The following is a 22,370-nucleotide window of genomic DNA, read 5'->3' as shown; positions in this document are numbered from 1 at the left end:
GAGAGGAGAGGAGAGGAGAGGAGAAGAGAGGAGAGGAGAGGAGAGGACAGGACAGGAGAGGAGAGAGGAGAACTGGAAGGGGATAGGGTAGGACTGAAAAGGAATAGGAGAAAATAGAATATAACAGGATAGCACAGGTAGATTTAATTCAGTCAGAAGGGATCTACAAAGACCACTGAGTCCAACCACGTGACCGAGCCCTCCACAGCTGTGGTCTCCACCTTCACATCCCACCCTGCCAGTGCTCCATTCTCCCTTATTCACAAAGAAGGCTGGAGGGACCACAACATCTCCCAGCTCTGTGCTGCCCTTGGGCCCTTCCTGTGGGGGCCTTTTGTTGGGATTCTGCATCAACCCCACACTTCCCATCCCTTCTGTGCCTGAGGGATGGCTCATGGCCACTTGGAGTCCCTTTAATTTTGGCCAAAGCCTGGTGTGCATTTCAGCTTTTGGTTCTTCACACCAGCCACACACAGAAAAAAGGGTCATGGTCATCCAGCAGCATTGGTCCCACTCCCTCTGGACACCCATAATGACTCCACTGCTCCCATGGGCGAAGCCAATGCAGGTCATGCCATTAAACATTTATTTTGGCATATTTTCATATGCCATGCTGCAGTTAGCTCCAAAACCACTCCTATTCATCGCCACCATTTGCTCAGGGAGCGCAGGAAAGGACTTTTTGCCTTATGGCCTCCGCTCCTCCAGGTGAGTTCTTCGATTGTGAAATCAGAGAACATCTCAAGTTAGAAGGGACCCACAAAGATCATCGAATCCAACTCCTGAAGAGCAGGAAAACTTCAACCCTTGGAAGGAAGAGGTGGGAAGTGAAGTGGAGAAAAGGGAAAACCCTCAGAGCAAATCCAAACGTATCTTCTGGATACCTGCGACATCAAAGGTCTTCTGGATACCTGCAGTATCCCATCATCTTTTAGGTACCTCCAATATTCCATGGTGTTTTGGGTACCTACAACATCCGATTGTCTTTGGGGTACCTACAATATCCGACAGAGTTTTGGGTACCTCCGATATCCCATGGTCTTTTTGGTGTCTACAAAATCTGATAGTCTTTGGGGAACCTACAAAATCCAACTGTCTTTGGGGTACCTACAAAATCCAACTGTCTTTGGGGAACCTACAAAATCCAACTGTCTTTGGGGTACCTACAAAATTCAACTGTCTTTGGGGAACCTACAAAATCCAATTGTCTTTGGGGTACCTACAATATCCCACGATCTCCTGGGTGCCTAAAAAATCTGATGGTCTTTTGGGTGCCTACAATATCGCACGGTCCTTTGGATACCTACAATATCTGACTTTGGGTTACCTACAGTATCCCACGGTCTTTTGGGTTCCTACAACATCCGATTGTCTTTGGAGTATCTATAACATCCTATGGTCTTTTTGGGGTCTCCAAAATCCAGCTGTCTTTGGGGTGCCTACAATATCCCATGGTGGTTTGGGTGCCTACAATTGCAGCAGTCATCTCTTCCTATCAAAGCTCACGGACACCGAGTGGTGAAGTTTTGTTTTGTTTGAGATAAATGGGAGAGGTTTTGTAGAGCCACATTTGGCTCCGGGTGTCGCAGTTGCTCTGTTTGAAGCACACAGATCAGCTCTGGTGTGACCGGGAGGAGATCTCCATGGATGCAAAAATCTACAAACGCTCTGAGTGCAGAACCTGGAGAACCCAGGAAGAACTGCTCAAGTTGGAGGAACGTCTGTGTTACCAAATAAAACCCCAGAGCACAGGAACATCCCGAAATTGAGCCTTAAAGAGGCATGAAAGAACGGGGAAAAATGAAATTTAAATGCTTCCAGGTGAGCAAAGCCTCTGGCTCAGATTCCTCTCCAAATCCCCAATTTTTGCCCAGATGCAGCTGAAGGAATCACTCTTGGATGAGCGGGATCCGGTATGAGAGTAATTAAGCCGCAAAGTGATTAGAAAATCAAAGGACTTTGGAGCCACAAGAGTGGCCGAGTGACAGAAAAAGGCATTTTTTGGTGGTTTTGTGCTGGGGGGGGGCTCAAGAAGCAGCACGGCTGGAGGGAGACGCACATCTGGGAGAGGCGTACAACTGAAGGAACACACCTGGGGGGAGGAGCACATCTGAAGGAATGCACATCTGGGGAGCAGAGCACCTGGGGAGCACAGAATCCCACCAGGGAAACGTCACGGGTTTAAAAACCCACACGGCAGAGCAGCAGGCAGCTCTGCATACAGCATCGACTCACGGAATAACAATTGAAAAAAAAACCAAACCACCGCCACCACATCTCATCTTTCCATTTTTTTTTCCTTCTCCTTTTCCCCCTCCCTGAAATAGGAGGTGCCACCAATCCCCACCAGCTCTGCTCTTATTTATAAACCCGGGGAAAGTGGTGCGACCGAAATAGCACAGCTCAGTGGCCAGGCCAGGAATAGAACTGAAATCCCTGCCCTAATCCTCCGCCCTGAGCACCATACGCTTAATTACAGCTCCTAATAAAGGGGAGAAGATGAGTTTTCTTAGTGGTTATGTAAGCGGTGCTTCGGGTCTGACGCTCTCCGTACGCAGTTTGTTGCGTTCAGCAAATATCTGCCAGATCCCCCATAATTCAAGGAAATAATGTGAAAAGAAGAAATACGACGCGGACAGAGCACTCTGCCCCTCGTGTCAGCTTCCCACTTTTTTGGGTTAGAAATGCCAGATCTGAGGATTCTTCCATAAAATATTTGAGGTGGGTAAATCTTGGGATAGTTTCAGCTGCCCTCGTGCAAAGGCACCCATTGGTGGCCAAAGGCATCTCCTCAGAGCCTTTGAATGGGGACAAATGAAATTTAAATGCTTCCAGGTGAGCAAAGCCTCTGGCTCAGATTCCTCCCCAAATCCCCAATTTTTGCCCAGATGCAGTTGAAGGAATCACTGTTGGATGAACGGGATCCGGTATGAGAGCCCACAGCAACATGGTTGAGGCGATGAGTTTCTTGCAGAAAGGTCACCAGAATCATAAGCAGTACCCCAAAATTCCTGCTGGGAAGAGCTCTGTGTTTGATGAGCACCAGGATAAACTTGCTGTTGAAGTCCCAAAGATCAGCTCCAAGCAGCAGCGGGGCAGGGTGAGCATATGACTGTGGTGTTGGGTCAAAACCAACAGAACCACCCCTAGAGCCCCAACATAATCATCTCTAGAACCTCAACATCCATCCATAACCCAACTCAACCACCCATAGAACCCCAACATCCATCCATAATACAACACAACCACCCCTAGAACCCCAACATCCATCCATAATCCAACACAACCACCCCTAGAGCCCCAACATCCATCCATAATCCAACATAATCACACTTAGAACCTCAATATCCACCAAAATCCAACATAATCACACACTTAGAACCCCAACATCCATCCAATAACCCAACACAACCATCACTTCAACACCAACATCCATCTATAACCCCACACAACTATCCCTAGAATCCCCAAATCAATCCACAACCTAACCCTAGAAACCCAGCGCCCATCCATAACCCAACACAACCATCTCCAGAACCCCAACCATCCATAACCCGACACAGCCACCCCTAGAACCCCAACATCCACCCATAACCCAACACAACCACTCCTAGAACCTCAAAATCCCTCCATAGTCCAACACCACTCCCAGAACCTCAAAATCCCTCCATAGTCCAACACAACCCCTAAAACCTCAACATCCACCCATAACCCAACACAACCATCCCCAGAACCCCAACCCCAATCCATAACCCAACCCTACAATCCCAACATCTATCTACAACCCAACACAACCATCCCCAGAACCCCAACCCCAATCCATAACCCAACCCTACAATCCCAACATCTATCTACAACCCAACACAACCATCCCCAGAACCCCAACAACCATCCATAACCCAACCCTACAATCCCAACATCTATCTACAACCCAACACAACCATCCCCAGAACCCCAACACCAATCCATAACCCAATCCTACAATCCCAACATCTATCTACAACCCAACACAACCACTCCTAGAATCCCGGAACCCGTTCCTAGAAACCACCCCAAAACCCCAACATCCATCCATAGCAACCACCCCAACCCCCTCCACACTGCAGAACTTTGCTTTCCTGCAGCACAGGTCACCAACACCCAACCTCACGCCACACCACCCGCTCTCACCTTTCCGTTTCTTCCTTCACTGCGGCATACGGGGCCGATTGCCGGCTCGACCTCGTCGTCTCGCCCGTTTTCTCGTTGCCTTCCAGCTCCTGCTCCAAGGAGGAGCTGGTGCTGCCCTCCCTGCTGACATTGCTGCTCCGGCCGGGGCTGTTTTCAGTGGAGGCTCGAGGAGATTCCGTGTTCTGCTTCAAGGTCTGCAGTTTGGCCAAAGGGATGATGTCGCAGTTCTGCGGGCGGTGCCAGACCGTGCGTTGCGTGGTGGCATTGTAGTAGTAGAAGCGGGAGGTGTTGGGGTCGAAGAGCTCCCACCATTGGTTCTCATTGGTGCGCTTGATGCGCACACCGGCCGGCGGGTCCCACACGCACTCCCCCGTGATCAGGTTGGCGTACATGCGCTCCCGGGTCCGAGGTTCGATGATTTCCACCCATTCCAGCCTGCAGGAAAACGGGGATGGAAGGAGAAAGGGGTCAGTGTGACCAAGAGAGCAGCGTTCTCGGGGCCACCGCACCTCTGTGCCACTGCAGAATCGTAGGGGAGGGAGGGGACCTCACCTAAAGCAGGCTGCACAGGAACCAGCTGGGGTTGAGCATCTCCAGAGAAGGAGACTCCCCCAGCTCCGGGCAACCTACGCCAGTGCTCCGGCATCCTCACAGCACACTTGTTCAGATGGAACTTAATGGGTTCCAGTTTGTTCCATGGTACACATTGCACCTCTGTGGCACTTCCCACCTCCATAGTGCCTCCCACCTCCAGTGCACATCCCATCTCCATAGGACAAATCCCAGCTCTGGTCCGTATCTCATCTCGGACATCCCACCTCCATAGGACATCCCACCCCTACGGGACATCCCATCTTCATAGGACATCCATCTCCATTGAACTCCCACTTCCACAGGACACCCCATCTCCATGGGACGTCCCATTTCCGTAGGACATCCCACTTCCCTAAGACATCTCACCTCCATAGGCCAATCTATCTCTGTCCCACGTCACCCCAACACACCCCTGAGCCGCATCAGTGCCCAAAACAGAGCCACTCACCACCCCAACCCTGCACCTCTACCAAATGAAGAGTTCTTCCTGAGGGTTTTGGGGCTCTTTACCCAAAAATGGAGCAAAACAACACATGCCTTGAGACTCCTGCCCCCTCCTCCTGCCATCAGCTGAAGGCAGAAATTCAGAAGAGGATTTAATTAACACGTAACCTTGCAGACAATGGGAGTTCACATCCCCAGAAGTGCCCAACTAAAACCAGAATCCAGCTACACCCAGAAGTGTGTATCTACAGCCAAAAGAACCCAACTACACCCAGAAGCATCCAAGTACCCTCCAAAAGCATCAAACCACACCTGGAAGTGTCCAACTACAACTCCAGCCTACAGCTACAACCAGAAGAGCCCAACAATCACAACCAGAAGCGCTCAACCACATGATTAAGAGTACAGCTATGCCTAGAAGAGTCTAACTTCACCCAGAAATACTCAACCTCATCCAGAAATACTCAACTACACCCAGAATCATCCGACTACACCCAGAAGAGTCAACTCCATGTGGACACTGGGCCTTCAGGTCAACAGAAACCAGAAACTCAACACAAAATCGCAGAATCACCAGGGTTGGAAAAGAACTACAAGACCATCCAGTCCAACCATCCCCCAATCACCAATAGTTCTCACTAAACCATATCCCTCAGCACGACGTCCAAACGTTCCCTCAACACTCCAGGGTCGGTGACTCCACCACGTCCCTGGGCAGCCCATTCCAGTGCCTGACCACTCTTTCAGAGAAGTAGTATTTCCTAATGTCCAGCCTGAATCTCCTCCGGCGCAGCTTGAAGCCATTCCCTCTGGTCCTATCACCAGTTACACGAGAGAAGAGGCCGACCCCCAGCCCATTACAAGCTCCCTTCAGGTAGCTGTAGAAAGCAATAAGGTCTCCCCTGAGCCTCCTCTTCTCCATACTGAACAATCCCAGCTCCTTCAGCCGCTCCCCATAAGCCCCGTGCTCCAGACCCCTCACCAGCTTTGCTGCCCTTCTCTGAACCCGCTCCAGGGCCCCAATGTCTTTCTTACAGCGAGGGGCCCAAAGCTGGACACAGTACTGGAGGTGCGGCCTCACCAGAGCTGAGTACAGGGGGACAATCACTGCCCTGCTCCTGCTGGCAGCACCGTTCTGATGCAAGCCAGGACGCCGTTGGCCTTCTCGGCCACCCGGGCACACTGCTGGCTCATTTCAGCAGGGCATCAATCAATACCCCCAGCTCCATTTCCTCTACGCAGTCCTCCAGCCACTCCGCCCCAAGCCTGTAGCGTCGCCTGGGGTTGTTGCGGCCAAAGTGCAGGACCCACTATTCGGCCTTGTTGAACCTCATCCCGTTGGCTTCAGCCCAGCTATCCGGCCTTCCAGATCCCTCTGTAGGGCCTCGCTACCCCCAGGCAGGTCCACACTTCCAGCCAACTTGGCGTCATGCTGAGGGTGCACTCAGTGCCCTCATCCAGGTCATCAATAAAGATATTGAGGAGGACGGACCCCAGCACCGACCCCTGGGGGACACAACTCGTGACCGGTCACCAGCTGGATTCAGCTCCATTCACCACCACTCTCTGGGCCAGCTCCATATCCGGCCAAGAGTGCACCAGTCCAAGCCTCGGGCTGCCAGCTTCTGCAGGATGCTGTGGGAGACAGCATCCAAAGCTTTGCTGAAGTCGAGGTAGACCACATCAACAGCCTTTTGCTCATCCACCAGACGGGTCGCTGTCAGGTTGGTCAAGCAGGACCTGCCCTTCGTGAACCCACGTTGGCTACGCCTGATCCCCAGGTTGTTCCACACGTGATCTCCCTCGAGAAAATCTGCTCCAAAAACACGTAACACAAATCCTTTAGTTCTGGAGAGCTGACCCGTGTCTGTCTCACAGGGATACAGTGACGCGGCCCCGCTGTGCCACGGCACTCTGCTTAATGAGCAAGAGTCATTAAGGCTGGAAAAGTCCTCAAGACCACCAAGTCCAACCCCAGCCTATCCCCATTGTTTCCCTAAAAAGAACCACAGAATCATTAGGGCTGGAAAAGACCTCAAGACCACCAAGTCCAACTCCAACCCGTCCCCACCGTGTCCCTAGAAAGAATCATTGAATCGTTAGGGCTGGAGAAGACCTCCAAGATCCCCAACCCATCCTCAGTGTGTCCCTAAACAGAACCACAATCATTACTACTGGAGAAGACCTCAAGAACATCAAGTACAACCCCAACCCATCCCTACCACGACCCTAAAATAGAAACCATCAAGGCTGGAAGAGACCTCCAAGTCCAACCCCAACCCCATCCCATCACCGTGCCCACTGACCATGACCCCTACACCCAGCTCTCACCTCTCAGTTCTGCAAAGGAGATCATTCCCTCCTCACTTCCACCCTTAAAACTCAACAGCAATCACAGTAACAACCCATCCCACCTTCGTTTGATTCTCCTAGCAGCATTCTTCTGTCCATTTCTGTTTACTCAAAAATGGTTTTGCTCAGAATTTCGTTCAAAAGCAGTTTTGCCCAATAATTATTTCACTGAAAATTTATTTTTACTGAAAAATTAACCCAAAAAGTTGTAACTTTTTTTTTTTTTTTTGGTCAACATGGCAGTGGGAGATGGAAAAAATACTAGTGTCGGGCACATTGAGCACGTAGGTATGGCAAAAAAAGCTCTGGATGGGATGGGGTTACTCAACTTCTGCAGCAGCAGCAGCCCCCAAACAGCAGAAAACCTCAATCCCTGCACCCAGCGATGGTCCTTGGGAAAACCCCACCAGTGATGGCCACCGAATAACCCCAATTCCTGCCCTACTGAGATGGTTCTAAGTCTGAATCAGAGCACCACAGAGGCTACACCTGGATTTCTGGGCAGAAATCCCAATTTATAGGTGTGAGATACGGCACGGACCGAAGCTGTGAGTGATCTATCTGCCCCATTCCAAAGGATGTGCAGCACCAAATGCGGGACGCAGCCATGCAGAGAGGGCTGCAGGGGGCTCCCTCTGCTCAGGCGGCGCTCCAAATCACTGCATCCCCTTAATCCCTCACCCCCTCCCACCACTGTGGGGTGAAAACAGGAAAACCCCATGGGGAAAAAGATTTGGGGGCAAAATAGCTCCGAATCGGGCTCTTCCACCAGGGTCTGCTTTCCCACTTAGCGAGCCAGTGGCTCTCCCATTTTTAATGACATCGTTTTCCCATCCTGAGAGAAGTTAGTTACCACTCATAAGGATGTTCCTCTCCCTTTCCTAGGGGCATCGCTCTCCCATTCACAGAGACTTGACTCCCCCATTTACAGGGACGCTGCTCCCGTGTTTATAGGGACCTGGACTCTCCCATTTGTAGGGGCACTGCTCGATCCTTCATAAGGAAGTTGCTCTCCCATTTTTAGGGCCGTTGGCTCTCCCGTTTTATAGCGATGTTCTCCCATTCACAGGGGCACTGCTCTCCCGTTCAGCTCAGCCCTCTGGACATAAGCAGCAAACCCCAAGACTTCAAACGTTTTGCACTCCGCCAGTTCCTCGAGTGCTCACAGACTGCCCTCTGCCCCTCCCGCTCCAAACCCTCCTCTTCTTCTAGAGCCATTTCCAGTTGACGCAGGCAGAAAGGCCAACAAGGAACTATGGGAAATAAGGCCAGAAAGCAAAGCTCCAGATATTAAATGTTAACTTAAGGAAGGATGAAAAGCAAAGAGCTGAAACGAGCCGTTAAGGACGTGAGTGGGGCCAACACTGCTGTAGGATCGTGGAAGCATCCAGGTTGGAAACACCTTCGTGATGCTCACCAAACTCAACCACCGCCCGACCTATGGACTCCCATCACCAAACCACATCCGCTGTTGCCATAAAAACCCCATATGGAACATTTCGCACGTTGGTTCCGAGGGAAATTTCGTGTTCCTGCTGAGCCCCGAACCCAACTGCTCGCCTACGGATTTTGGGAACAATGTGTGCAAAGAGGAAACATTCCCTGAGCTACGGGCGCTGATCCCGCGACTCCTCCATCTCCACACAACTGCTGATAATTTCCTGCCCTGGAGGACATTTCTGAGGCCATAAATACGGCGATCAGAGAGAAGCGAGGGATGAGATGGAGCTGTTGCCCCCAGGCTTGCCGGGCTGACTCCGCATCTCCCTCCGGGCTCCCTTTCTGGTAATAAATGGAACAAAAAGATGTTTCAGGGAGAAACAGAGCTTCAGTTCCGCCCACGGATGTGCTTGGGGAGAGAAGTGCTGCAAGACGGAGCCTATAAATAACTCTGAGTTGCACAACAACTGTGCTCAGAAATAAGAGTCTCGTCGTTCCTCTCGGGCCACGGCAGCACGCAGCCCTGGCGACACTGGTCAGTGATGGGATAGGGTAGGTTAGGAGGATGGTTGGATTCTGGGGTCCCAATGGTCTTTTCCAACGTTGGTCACCCCGTGGTTCCACCATTCTAAGAGCATATTTTCCATCCTTGAGCACCGCATGGTGCCACCGTTCTAACAGGGTTTTCTCCAGCTCAGATCACCCCATGGTTCCATGACTCTAAAAGGATCTTTACCCCACGGTTCCATCTTTCCAAGAGGGTCTTTTCCAACCTCAAGCACCAAGTGATACCATCATTCTAACAGGGTCTTCTCCGACCCAGATCATCCCATGGTTACACCGTTTCCAACCCAGATCACCCCACGATTCCATCCATAACAGGGTCTTCTCAAACCCAGATCGCTCCATGGTTCCACGATTCTAAGAGGATCTTCTACAACCTACAGCATTCCACGGTTCCATCTCTCTAAGAAGGTTTTCACCTCATGGTTCCATCGTTCTACAGGTATTCTTTCCAAGGCAGACCGCCCTATGCTTCCACCGTTCTAAGAGGGTCTTTTCCAACCCAGACCGCTCCATGGTTCCATGATCTAGGAGGGTCTTCTCCACCCCAGATCACACCACGATTCCGTGATTCTAGGGTGGCCTTCTTCAACACAGAGCACCTTATGGTTCTGTGATTCTGAGAGTCTTTGCCCCACGGTTCCATCATTCTAAGAGAACCTTTTCCAACCCGGATCACCCCACGGTTCCATGATCTAAGAGGGACTTTATCCCACGGTTCGATCGTTCTAAGACGGTTTTCCCCAACTCAGATCACCCTGTGGTTCCATGATTCCAAAAGGGTCTTTTCCAACCCAGGTCACTCTCTGCCTCTAACAGTTTTGAGGGTCCTTCTTCCCCCACCTGGGGCTGCTTGAAGGCATCTCAAGCCCCTTCCCAAGCAGCTCGCAGCACCCCCAGCCATCCCCTTTCCTCCTCAAAGCCCAACGACAGCTCCAGCACTCTCACAAAAACCCAAAAACTCAATTGAAGGGAACAGGCAGCTGTGAAAGCAAAGCAGGACAGCACGGATTTGCAACTTGGAGGTGATTTGCAATCTAAATGGCACGCCCTGAGCAATTCCGGGTCCTTGTGGAACTGGGACAGTGCCGTGGCTGCGGGCGCATCACTCAATGCACGGTGCTGGGGGCAGCCCAGTGTGCAGTGGGGTTTTGCATAGGGCTGAGCCTCCCGGCTCTCTGCCAGCTCCTTCTCTTGATGGCGAGCTGAAGGAATAGATATCCGGATAACCTGGAACGCTGCTTTTAAATATTAATCTTACCATCGCTATGGGAACGACAGGGAGTTTGCATAAGCCTTCGCCTCTCGACAAAGGACTGCCCAAGCAACAAGTGGGCATGGACAAATGAAATCAGGCTTCCTGAGCCACGGGGAGGATCTGGGGAAGAGTTTGGGGAATGCAGGGACCGCAGAGCTCAGCGCCAACGTCACTGCTAACACTGCGCTGTGCACCAGCACGGTGATGGGAACTCCTTCCACAGGGAAAAACAGGGATCAAACGTGCCACCTCGTCCCCACCACGCAGTGCTGGGACATTCTCCAATGTTCTCTCCTAGGGCTGACATCCTCCAACTCTGAACCACCTTGGGGTGCCCGTATGCAACCACAGTTCTCTCCTTCCACCAGGATTCAAAGCCCCCAGGATGGGAACCAAAGCCCCTGAGACGTGGGATGAGACCCAACACTGGGTTGACAGCAAGATTCCACCTCGCCCATCCAGCAGAAGAGATGGAGCTCCTCAACGTCGGCCCCCATGCACTCTCTGTGCTGTGTGCAGATACCAAACGCACGGGTAGGAAGATGGAGCAGGTACTCTGCATTTCTCCTTTCTCTGTTCCCATAGAAACTGAACTAACATGGAGATGCTGAAGGAAAAATTGAAGCTTCCATAAAGGAATCCACCAGGAATCGATCGGTGCGTGTTGGGCACGGGCTGGTGGATAAACAGGGGGAGAAGAAAGCAACCAGAAATAAAGCCACGGGAGGAAGACTGAGTTCCAACAGGGGGTGTTCTCACACTGAAGTCTTTGTTGGGGACAAAAGAGAATTGACAAGCTGTGTTAAACAGAGACGCCAGGGTAAAAATAAAGCTTGAAGACTTTGTGAAATGAGCAGCACTGAGATGGTTTCCAGCGCTGCTGGAGCACAACAGGATCCTGGAGGAATCCACCACAGTCATGGGTCCCCTTCACTCACCAAGGGTCAGGAATGGCCAAAAAAGTGACACACAGGCCTCAGGAATGGCCAGAAAGGGACAAAAAGTGATGAACAAGACCTTAGAATGGCCAAGAAGGGAACGAAGAGGACACAGCGAACACCACAGCCCAGTCCCGTGGCACCGCAGACTGGGGTTGGGTTGGAAGGGACTTTAACAATCACCCAGCTTCAGTGCCAGGAGGGCACCGCAGCAACCTGAAAAGCAAAAAAAACAAACAAACCATGCTAGAAATGTCACAAAGGACAGTGGGAACCCATCAGGGGCACTGGGAATTCCATTATGGGCTCTGGGATTCCACTGTTGACTTTCTCAGGATGTGTTCTACGGGTCGCTCTGCAGAGGGTTAAACAGACACCGAAAGGAAATTACTTCTCACAGCACACAGCGCTGAACGCGTCCAGCAGCAGAGCCAAAAACCACAAATGGGCTCAAAACCACAAAGGGGCTCAGAAGAGAAGTGGAGCAGCTGAAGGAGGATGAGTGCTGGGGGTGCTCTCCAGTAGGGTGCCCAGCTGCACCGCCCCATGCATTTGCTCCTTCCTGGGGCAGACTCTGCAGACTCGAAGCCGTGAGTCGATGACTTTGGCACCGTGGCTCTTGGCGTAGAGGACACGTCTCGCACACAAATCCCTTTCAAAGGACAGCTTCCAAAGAGGAGAGGACGGCTGTGATCTCCTCCCCTCTTATCAGCACGCGCGCTCTACAGATGCTCCCAATCCCAACTTGACAGCGCGAGGCTGAGCCGGGCGTTATCTCCTTCCAGCTCCCCCCAAAAGCTGCCAGAAGGCAGATAACGAAGAGGCGGAGATGAATCGAGTCTGCTCAAAAGCAGGGCGACCTCGGGCTCCTCAAAGCAGCTCAGCCTTTTAGCTGGAGGCTTTCAGGAGCTTCAGTCAGTCAGTGCTAATGAGCTCTGCGCTGGTTTCTTCCAGCCAAGTGGGAGAGGTCAAGGTCTGGAGCATATTGACTTCTTGCAAGTTTTGCTGAAGGGAAGCAGAAAGTTGGGTGGGTGTGGAGGGACTGAGCTTCTCTCAGGTTGCCCAAGGCCCCATTCAGCTCAGCTCCCTCAATGTTCTCTGCAGAAGAGCTCCAGCTTTCCAAGCATCGACCATTTTGGGGGTGGAATGGTCCTTCCTTGGGATGGTGCCTTCATAGGCGACCCATCCTCACGCCATCTGGATCAGCCCAAATCATCCCAGTGCCTCTCATCTTGCTGCTGGGCACCACTGGTAAGAGCCTGGCTCCATCCTCTCCTACCTTCCCACAGAGATTTATGGCCATGGCTGAGACCTCCCTCAGCTTCTCACGGGGGAGATGCTCCGAGTCCCTTCGGCATCTTGGCGGCCTTGCAGTGGGCTCCTTCCAACTCATCCACATCGCTCAACCCGATGACGCGTCCCTTTCCATTCATCACAAACCTCCACTCCAACCAGATCCTCCTCCAGACACCTTTTACTTCACCTCCCACGAATGAATTGCCACAGAAGCATATGGCTTAGGGTGGAAGGGTCATTAAAGATGACCGGGCTGTAGAATGGTTGGGCTGGGAGGGTCCTTAAAGATTATAGAGCTATAGGATAGGTTGGATGGGTCCTTAAAGATCACAGAGCTAGAGGATAGGTTGGAAGGGTCCTTAAAGATTATAGAGCCACAGAATGGTTGGGTTGGGTGGGTTCTTAAAGATCACAGAGCTATAGGACAGATTGGAAACATCCTTCAAGGTCACAGGGTCATAGAATGGTTGGATTGGGAGGGTTCTCAAGGTTGGAAGGGTCCTTAAAGGTCATAGAGCCACAGAATGGCTGGGTTGGAAGGGTCCTTAAAGATCCCAGAATCACAGAATGGTTCAGCTGGAAAGGTCCTTAAGGATCACAGAGCTATAGAATAGGTTGGAAGGGTCCTTAAAGATCCCAGAATCACAGAATGTTCAGTTGGAAAGGTCCTTAAGGATCACAGAGCTATAGAATAGGTTGGAAGGGTCCTTAAAGAGCCCAGAAGCACTGAACCCTAGAATGGTAGGGACCCCAAAGCCCAATCAGCACCAACCCCGGCCGTGGGCTGGTTGCCCCCCGCTAGCTCAGGTTGCCCAAGGCCCCATTCAGCTCAGCTCCCTCAATGTTCTTTGCAGAAGAGCTCCAGCTTTCCAAGCATCGACCATTTTGGGGGTGGAATGGTCCTTCCTTGGGATGGTGCCTTCATAGGCGACCCATCCTCACGCCATCTGGATCAGCCCAAGTCATGTCTGGACATGAGCACTACTTCAGTGCCAGTGTTGGGCCCACAAACCCAAATTTTCGGGGCTGAAGTTTCTAAAAATTCAACAGAGCAAAGATTCCTCAACTTGCCAACTCTGGCCCTAATGCTTCTTAAAAAAATACACCGTATTTTGCTTCTCCAACTGAAATCTTCAGAGGAAAGATGATTAATGGGTTATTAATAGTAATAATCTCTCGGCAATACTGGAAGTGTGAAATATGGAGTGGAACGCTTTGAACTTTCAGCTATTTGCCAAAAGCCTACGAACAAGCAGCGACCTGCAGCAAAATGCATCAAAAATCACCACCGATCGGAATGGAAGCGAGAAACTTCCCCATCTTCCCCAAGATCTCTGCAAAAAGGGAATTCTCCAAACCTCAGCAGCCCTCCTTTCCATGCCCAGAGCTGGAAAAAGAGCACATCAAACAGATAACGCCGAGCTCCCGGCTGGCAGAGCCCATAAAAATCTTGGCACGTCTTTTATTTTGTTCCCAGTTCCCCATGGCTGCGTGCCCGGCCCCGTGCAACGTGGGGACGGCGTGTCTGAGCTTCGCTGCTCGCCCTATTTGCACCACCATGTGAGATGATAAGAAGTTCTTTGTTTTTTAGGCAGGAAATTTTTAAAAAGGGTTGTTTTTTTTTTGGGGGGGGGGGGGGTGGCCACAAAAAATCTGATTTTCAAACAGAGATTCCAATCCTCCAATCCAAAAATACAATTGGTAGCGTTGGAAAACAAAGGAGGTGGAGCATGGGCAAGCCCAAAAGTGGTCAGGACTGAGTTACACATGTTGGAAAGGAAAGGATGCCACAACTCCACAGCAGTGACAGTGGGACAGGGTTTAGGGAAACGGGACAGGTAGGACTGGGACCCTCCAGAACGTCTTACGTACTTCTTAAGTAATACACAAAGGGTGTGCAAGGAATACACAAGGCAACGTGCCATCAATTTGCACGGAATCCTCCAGAACACGCAAGGAATTCTCAAGGAATGCTCAAAAGTGGACAAGGCACGTGCAACACGCAGGAAATACACAAGGAAAGCGCAAGGCTGTGCAGAGATACACAAGGAATATGCAAGGAACAAGGAAGCAAAATGCACGGATGCTCAAGGAATATGCAAGGAACACAGAAGGAACATGCAAGAAATATGCAAGGAGTGGGTAAGGAATAGAGGAGGAATAACATAACCAACACGCAAGAAATACTCAGGGAGTAGGCAGGGACTACAAACGGAATACACATGAAATATGCATGGAATGCCCAAGAGATATGCAAGGAATACACACAAAATGTGTGTGAAATACGCAAGAAATAAGAAAGAAGTAAGAAAGACACAAGGAATCCACAAGGGATATGCAAGGATATACAGGAATATACAGGGATATAAAGAGTATGCAATGATGTACAGAAGGTTATGCACGAAACAGGCAAGAAATACAAAGAAATACTCAAGGATATGCAAGAATAAGCAAGGAAATGCAAGAAACACTCAAAGAATATGCAAGAAATGCTCAAGGAATACACAAGGAATATGCAAGGAATACTCAGGAAACACACAAGGAATTTGCAAGGAAGCAAAATGCAAGGACACTCAATGAACATGCAAGGAACACAGAAGGAACACGCAAGAAATAGGCGACGAATAAGCAGGGAATGAAGATGGAACACGCACGGCATTTGCAAGAAATACGCAGGGAATACACGCAAAATATGCACGAAAAACAGAAGAAATGCTGATGAAAGACGTAAGGAACACACAAGGAATCTGCAGGAAGTATGCAAGAAATGCACAGAACACACGCAAGGAACACACAAGGAGCACAGCAGCGATACGCAGGGAATCCCAGCAGCCGGGCCGATCCCCGCGGTGCAGCTGCCGCCCCAGCCCTGCAGCGAGGACAAATGCAGGCAGCTGTCCCTGCACAGGGTGAGATGCGAAGTAAAGGAAGGGAAAGGCCTGGGCTGGAACACAGCCATACCTTGGGCTGTTGTCAATCACTGCCACAGCACAGCAGGCGTGAAATCTGCTGCTCAGCCTGCCTGTGGGATGGGAAAGGAGATCCGAAGTGGCCTCCCCCTGCTTTTTCCCCAAATCTTCCCTTTAGCAGTGATGGGGGTGCCAAGCTGCAGCGGCCCCGAGACCCCAGGTGGGGTTGGAGAGCACTGAAGCCAATGGCAACTGGGAAAAGCCAATGGGAACTGGGCAAAGCCAACGGCAACTGGGCAAAGCCAACGGCAACTGGAAAAGCCAATGGGAACTGGGCAAAGCCAATGGGAACTGGGCAAAGCCAACGGCAACTGGAAAAGCCAATGGCAACTGGGCAAAGCCAATGGCAACTGGAAAAGCCAATGGCAACTGGGCAAAGCCAACGGCGGCGCGTGCTTTTGATTATAGGAATCAGATTTGTTGCTTCTGATGGGGGAAAACTGGATCGTGTATAATGCATACAGGGTCAGCAGATCTATTTAGGGCAGGGTTATCTCATTTGGAGGAGAAATGGAATTAAAAAAGAAGTGTGGGTGCTTCCAGACTTCCACCGGGTGAGACAACGAAGTCAGCTGCTTGTGAGTGGTACTGGGCAAAACTCAAAAATTGCATTCTCCCTCCCCAGATTTAGGGGCAAATCAGCTGACTGTAAGGAGAAATGGAGCAATTGTACGACAGGCCTAAATAACCTGGGAAGTTAAAAAAAAAAGGAATGGCAGAAATAAGAGCGGTCAGGTTTTTTGGCAATTGGGGAATACAAGTGGGACACTGGAGAGAGAAAGTGGGGTGGCAGTGGAGAAAGAGGAGTGGCAACGAAGGAAAGAAGGATGGCGATAAAGAAATCGGGGATGGCAATGAACGTTTCACCAAAAGGACCACTTTTCTACCCAAAATCACATCGACACGATGAACCAAAGTGCCTTCCTGCTTCGCCAGCCCCGTGGAACTCGGAGAAGGAAAGCAGCACAGATTGCCAAACCCCGCAGCAAAGCACGTAACCCAGCCGCAGAGAGCCGGCAGCTGTGCAGCATTTGCTGCCCCAGCCCCTGTGCTGGCAGTGGCAGCGGATTCCTGGGGCTCTGTGGTCACAGCGGCGCAACGTGATGAGGGAGGGGGGCATCGGGGACATCCCCACGCTGCCCAAAATCCGACGGCCAAAGGTGTGGGAGAGAAATGCAAACCTCTGCGTGCCCCTGGGTTATCCCGGCTGGGGTATGGCCGTGCAGAAAAGGAGGAAGAAATTTTTGGAAAATCAGGTGTATCCTAGAAGAAATACGTAGAGAAATAAGTAAAGACCCGAAGAGCAGCACCAGTGCCCTCCTGCAGCTTGCAGTTCTTTGTCTAGATGGGAGATGGAAAGCTTCTGTCATCAATCCTAGGCCACGTTTCCCTTTTTTGATGATATTTTAGTCTGGAAATTATTTCTAGGGGCCACCTGGGCCTCCCCCCCACCCTCCCTTGGGTACAGGTGGCCTCAAAATGAGCCTTTTCAGTCAAACCCTGCCATCTCCACAGGTGGAATCCTGAAACCTCCGTGAAGGGGCAGCCCAGCCCCACGGACAAACACTATTCTTCAGCACTGAAAAAATGGAGACGCTGCTCCTTACTGGAAGAACGTGGCTCTGCCCTCATTATCACCCCACCAGGGAGGTGAGGACGGCACTCAGTCCCCCTCCCTGGGGCTGGAGGAGCACAGCTCTTGCTAAACACTCCCGTTAGCACTGTGCCCTCTGTGAAGACGTGGCCCCATCTGCTCCCAGTGCCAACGACTCGGTGCTGGGACCACATTCCTGGAATTACGGCTGCAGCACCATCTGTTGCACCACTGCAAGAAGCCTGGTGTGGAGAAAATAAAGAACAACAGCAGGACTGACCCTTGGAAAGTTCCTCTGGTGGAAGGCACCAACAGCTCCAACATGTTTCATGATCACCATTTTGTGCCTCTGCCTTCTTTCCCTTTTCGCCAAGCATTTTGTCGGCAAAAATGCCATTTTGGGCATTTCCAGCCCAGGTGGGTTTGGTTTGTTTTACCCTTTTCTCCAGTGCTGAAGCTGGAAGGGCAAATGAAGAAGGCTTGCCATGGACACAGTCTTCAAGGACTAACAGTGACAGGACAGAAGGGAATGGCTCTAAGCTCAGCAATTCCAACTCAGTCCATTTTATGGTTCTATGAAGGATCTTCCCAACCCAACCATTCCCTGGCACTGTAATCTTTAAGGACCTTTCCAACCTAATCCAACCCAACCATTCCCTGGCACTGTAATCTTTAAGGGCCTTTCCAACCTAACCCAACCCATTACATGGTTCCATTAAAGTCCCTTCCAACCCAACCATTTCACGATTCTGTTAAGGACCTTTCCAGCCCAACCATTCCCTGGCTCTATGACCTTTAAGGACCTTTGCAACCCAACCATTCCCTGGCTCTATGACCTTTAAGGACCTTTGCAACCCAACCATTCCCTGGCTCTATGACCTTTAAGGACCTTTGCAACCCAACCTGTTCCATGCTTCAGTGAAGGACCTTTCCAGCCCAACTATTCCCTGGCTCTATGACCTTTAAGGACCTTTCCAACCCAACCATTCATTCCCTGGCTCGCTCTATGACCTTTAAGGACCTTTCCAACCCAACCCATTCCATGACTCTACAACCTTTAAGGACCTTTCCCACACAACCATTCCTCTGCTTTATAATCTCTAAGGACCTTTCCAAACCAACCGTGGTTCTGTAACGCTTTTGGAAGAGCACATGAATGTCAGAGCAGCCGTTTCTGGACGTTCTGCATTCCTCCTGTACGGAATGGTGTCCCAAACGTTTTGGAGGACTTGCTGCGTTGTTTCCCACTGGGAAATAGCACCGAAACCTGCCATTACATCCCACTCCCCATGCTTTGAAGGCAGGCTGAGCGCTGCCACACCGCTGTGCTATTCGTCAGCAGCCACACACCGGCTCCAAAATGACATACTGCGAGCAGCTTACTTTTGTTCCTCCTCCTCCTGCAAATTCCAGGAGAGCTCGAGGAAACAGAAGTGTCGCTGCTTGCTAATTTGGTGCTAAAACAAAAGCAAAAACCACAGGGTTTTTTCAACCAGCTCAAGCCATTCGAAGGTTAGGAGCACGCTGCCAGCTCTGCTCGCTGCCGCAGAAATGCCTTCCCCACACTGCACCGCAGCATGGCAGCCTGGAAAATGAGAGCTGCAGCCACAAGTGGTCCCTTGCTATTGCACTTCTTGTGCTTGCTCCTGCTCCTGGTTTGCTCCCCACAGGCGGCCGACATCTCTGCAGAACACTGCTTTCCTCCAGAGGGGATCTGCAGCGCTCCTGATCCGAAAAATGGGACCAAAACCCTACAAAAATGTGTTGCAGCTTTCAAGATGGATGTTTTCTGAAATATAAAACCTTTGGTGGGCGCAGATCTGTCACGGAGAGGTGACAGATAAGCAGGGCCCTGTGGCAGAGCTCGTTATCACGCAAGCCATTCGCGTTAACGATGTTTAATTACTTTAATCCACTTAACAACGTGCTTCACTCAAACGGGCCCGACGGATTGCTCCGATAGCAGCTCCCTGAGCTGAACGATGCTGGGGTTGCTGGTGTTTAACCTCCACTATTGGGTTGGTAGAATCACAGAACCGTTACGGTCGGGAGATCATCAAGTCCACCCCTCAACCCATCCCACCATGCCCACACCATGGGTCTTTTGCACGTGAAGTCCTACAGTCAGTGGGTTTTTTTTGTTGTAGAGTGGGAACGCACAGCAGAGCGCTACCCACGAAGGTCCTCTGGGCTCACACTGCCCCAACCTTTGGGAAAAACCCCAGTAGGCACAAGCGACTGCAGAGCAGCATTTTTATGGAAATACAGTTAAAGTGAGATATCCTGCGGAAGACAAAAGTCTCCAAGCAGTAGAACGCCCTTCAAGGAGTCACCCGGGGCTTTTTTTTAGATTGCACCTCCCTCTGGTTGGGGGGTACACACATGTAAGAGGACAAAGACAAAGCAGTAATTCCTGGAAGGTAGCAGCAGAGCACAGAGGGAAGTGAAGTGGGTGGATGGAAGCGGATAATGTGGTTCTCATTCCTATGAATGCAGTGAAACCATTGAAGTCCATTACCACCACACTAAGTACATCGGAATACACCCATTAAAGGATCTCAGCGTGTCTTGAGGCAGAACCAACACCTCTTCCCATTCCCACGGAGCTTTCCTGCCACAAATAACTCCAAATAGCACCACTTCCTACAGAGCTAGAGGTTCTCAGGGCACTTCAGCTCACCTTCATGATCTGTCCCCAAAGCCTTCAGCAGTCAGTACGTCCCAAGGGAAAGGGGATACCCCAAGGGAAATGGGAGACCCCGAGGAGAAAGAGAACACCAAGGCTTGGGTTCTCCCAACCTTGCTGCATCACTTGCCAGCCCTTTGCCAGGGCGATGGAACACAGGAACTCAACGAGGTTGTGGGGTCTTCTCCTTTGAGATCTCCAAACCCTGCTGGACACGGTCACAGGCAACATGGTCTTGGTGGCCCTGCTGGAGCAGGGTTGGACCCGATGATCCCTTCCAACCTCACCCGTTCTGTGATCCCGTTCCTCACGTCCTGAAACGGAGCCACAATGCCACGCATCGCCGTACCCAGTACCAGAGCAAAGTCAGCCTCGTTACTACCAACACTGCAGGCAAAGAAACTGGGTTAAACCACATCTCAGAGGAACGCAGCGAGCAGCTGCCAGAGAAATTAATATTTTAAGAAGTGGTCTCGTGTGTGACAACCGAAAAGCTGAAATTTATCTTCATCCAAAAGAGTAACGTCAGCCCTCGGACTTGCACGATGTCATCTTCAGAACAGAAATACTGCAGCTCACGGGGTTTTTATTAGCAGCTTCTTCCATTTTAGAATTTCCTAATGGAAAGCTTGAAAAAAAATCCCACCTCCAGCCCCCAAAATTAGAGTTTCTCGCTGAAAGGCTCTAGCCTCAATATTCAGATCCACCACTCGCCTTCGGTCCGCAGCGTTACGCCAATATCAGACAGGAAATCCCTACAGCCGCCAGCATTGCCAAGGCCAACGCAACCCATGCTCCACCAGCCCCTGTTAGTGGACCCCACACCCTAAATCCTTACCAACAGCCCCCTTCCAGCCAGCACATTGGTTTACCCCAAACACCGGGTTGCCGGGACAGCCATCCAGATCTTCCTGCTTGACTTTTTAATACACTACCACAATATCACAAGTGTTACCTGGACCTCCTGATGCCCTTTTTTCCCAAGATGATGTATTCCTACACTTATTTGCCACGATTTTACCTGAATTTTTCAGTAAGCTTTACCTTCTGCTTCCATTTCCCAAACAACAGTGGCCTGAACTACACTGGAAGGAAGCAGAACTCACCAGGTACATCCTTAGCATCAATTAACAGCCCACGCCGTGGTGAGGAACGAGCCCTAGACACGCTGGAAGCCACGAAGCTCACTGCTCATCAGCAGTTTCTCCCTCTGCCGCGCTGATCTCTCCTGACTCAGTATCTAATTGATAACTCTGTCCTATCATTTTCCCCTTCTTCATCACCGCTGTAATTACCATGGCTATTTCTCCTCCCCGTCAGGCTGCCTTTAATTGCTGCAGCCTTCTCCTTCAAAGCTTTAAGAGCATTTTCCTGCCCGAGCTGTTCCAGTGAAAACCCACCCAACCCATCGCTCGTTGGGTTTGGCCAACGCACACCACCAACCGTGACCACCTGCACCTCCACGGCCCCACCAGTCCCCAAGGATAGGAAGCAGACGGCGCTCCCAGGGACAGGGGTGTAATTAATCCGCCATGTAGATATCCCAAGGATAGCGAGGCGCCTCTGGCGCAGCCTCAGAGACAAGGATGGGGTGGGTGGCTTCCTTGGCACCAGTTCCCACGTCAGGAGCAGATCAGCACACGCTCCTTCAGGACATTTCCCCACCACGCTGGGACCACCGTTTGCTCCCAACTCGTTAGATTTGATATTGCAATGACTGCCCCGATGGAATGGGTTGGAACCCATACGGCAAATCCAGCTGCACCCAACGTCCCAAGGGATTTTCATTATATTATCACTACACTTCACCACCCCAAAGTTCCCACTGGGGAACAGGGGCGGAGGCAGCGCTTTTCTGGCTCCCAGCCTCACCCATGGGACTAATTAATATCCCTTAAGCACCACACCCCTAATTACAATAGACTAAGCGAGCACAAAAGCTCTTTGGTCTCAAAAGTTTGACTCGTATATTTTTTTTTTCCCCTATGAATTTACATCCTGCGGCATGCCCATTAAACCCATGTTTTTAATTACAGCATCAAAAAACTTCTTGATTAGAGTACAA

General features: G+C 50.9%; 1 protein-coding gene across 1 annotated transcript in view; it reads right to left on the bottom strand.

Moving 5' to 3' along the window:
* The window catches only part of LOC104916065 (rho GTPase-activating protein 39), a 46,871-nt gene that overhangs the window by 8,502 nt on the left and 15,999 nt on the right, over nucleotides 1-22,370 (bottom strand). Inside the window, exon 2 of the mRNA XM_010727032.3 lies at nucleotides 4,171-4,605. Coding sequence (XP_010725334.2) covers nucleotides 4,171-4,605 — 435 coding nt within the window. The remainder of the gene's footprint in view (nucleotides 1-4,170; nucleotides 4,606-22,370) is intronic.

Source organism: Meleagris gallopavo, unplaced genomic scaffold (assembly GCF_000146605.3).
Source record: "Meleagris gallopavo isolate NT-WF06-2002-E0010 breed Aviagen turkey brand Nicholas breeding stock unplaced genomic scaffold, Turkey_5.1 ChrUn_random_7180001868947, whole genome shotgun sequence".
NCBI classification, from domain to species: Eukaryota; Metazoa; Chordata; class Aves; order Galliformes; family Phasianidae; genus Meleagris; species Meleagris gallopavo.
The sequence above is the reverse complement of the archived record's forward strand: the minus strand, read 5'-3'. Positions and strand labels throughout refer to the sequence as shown.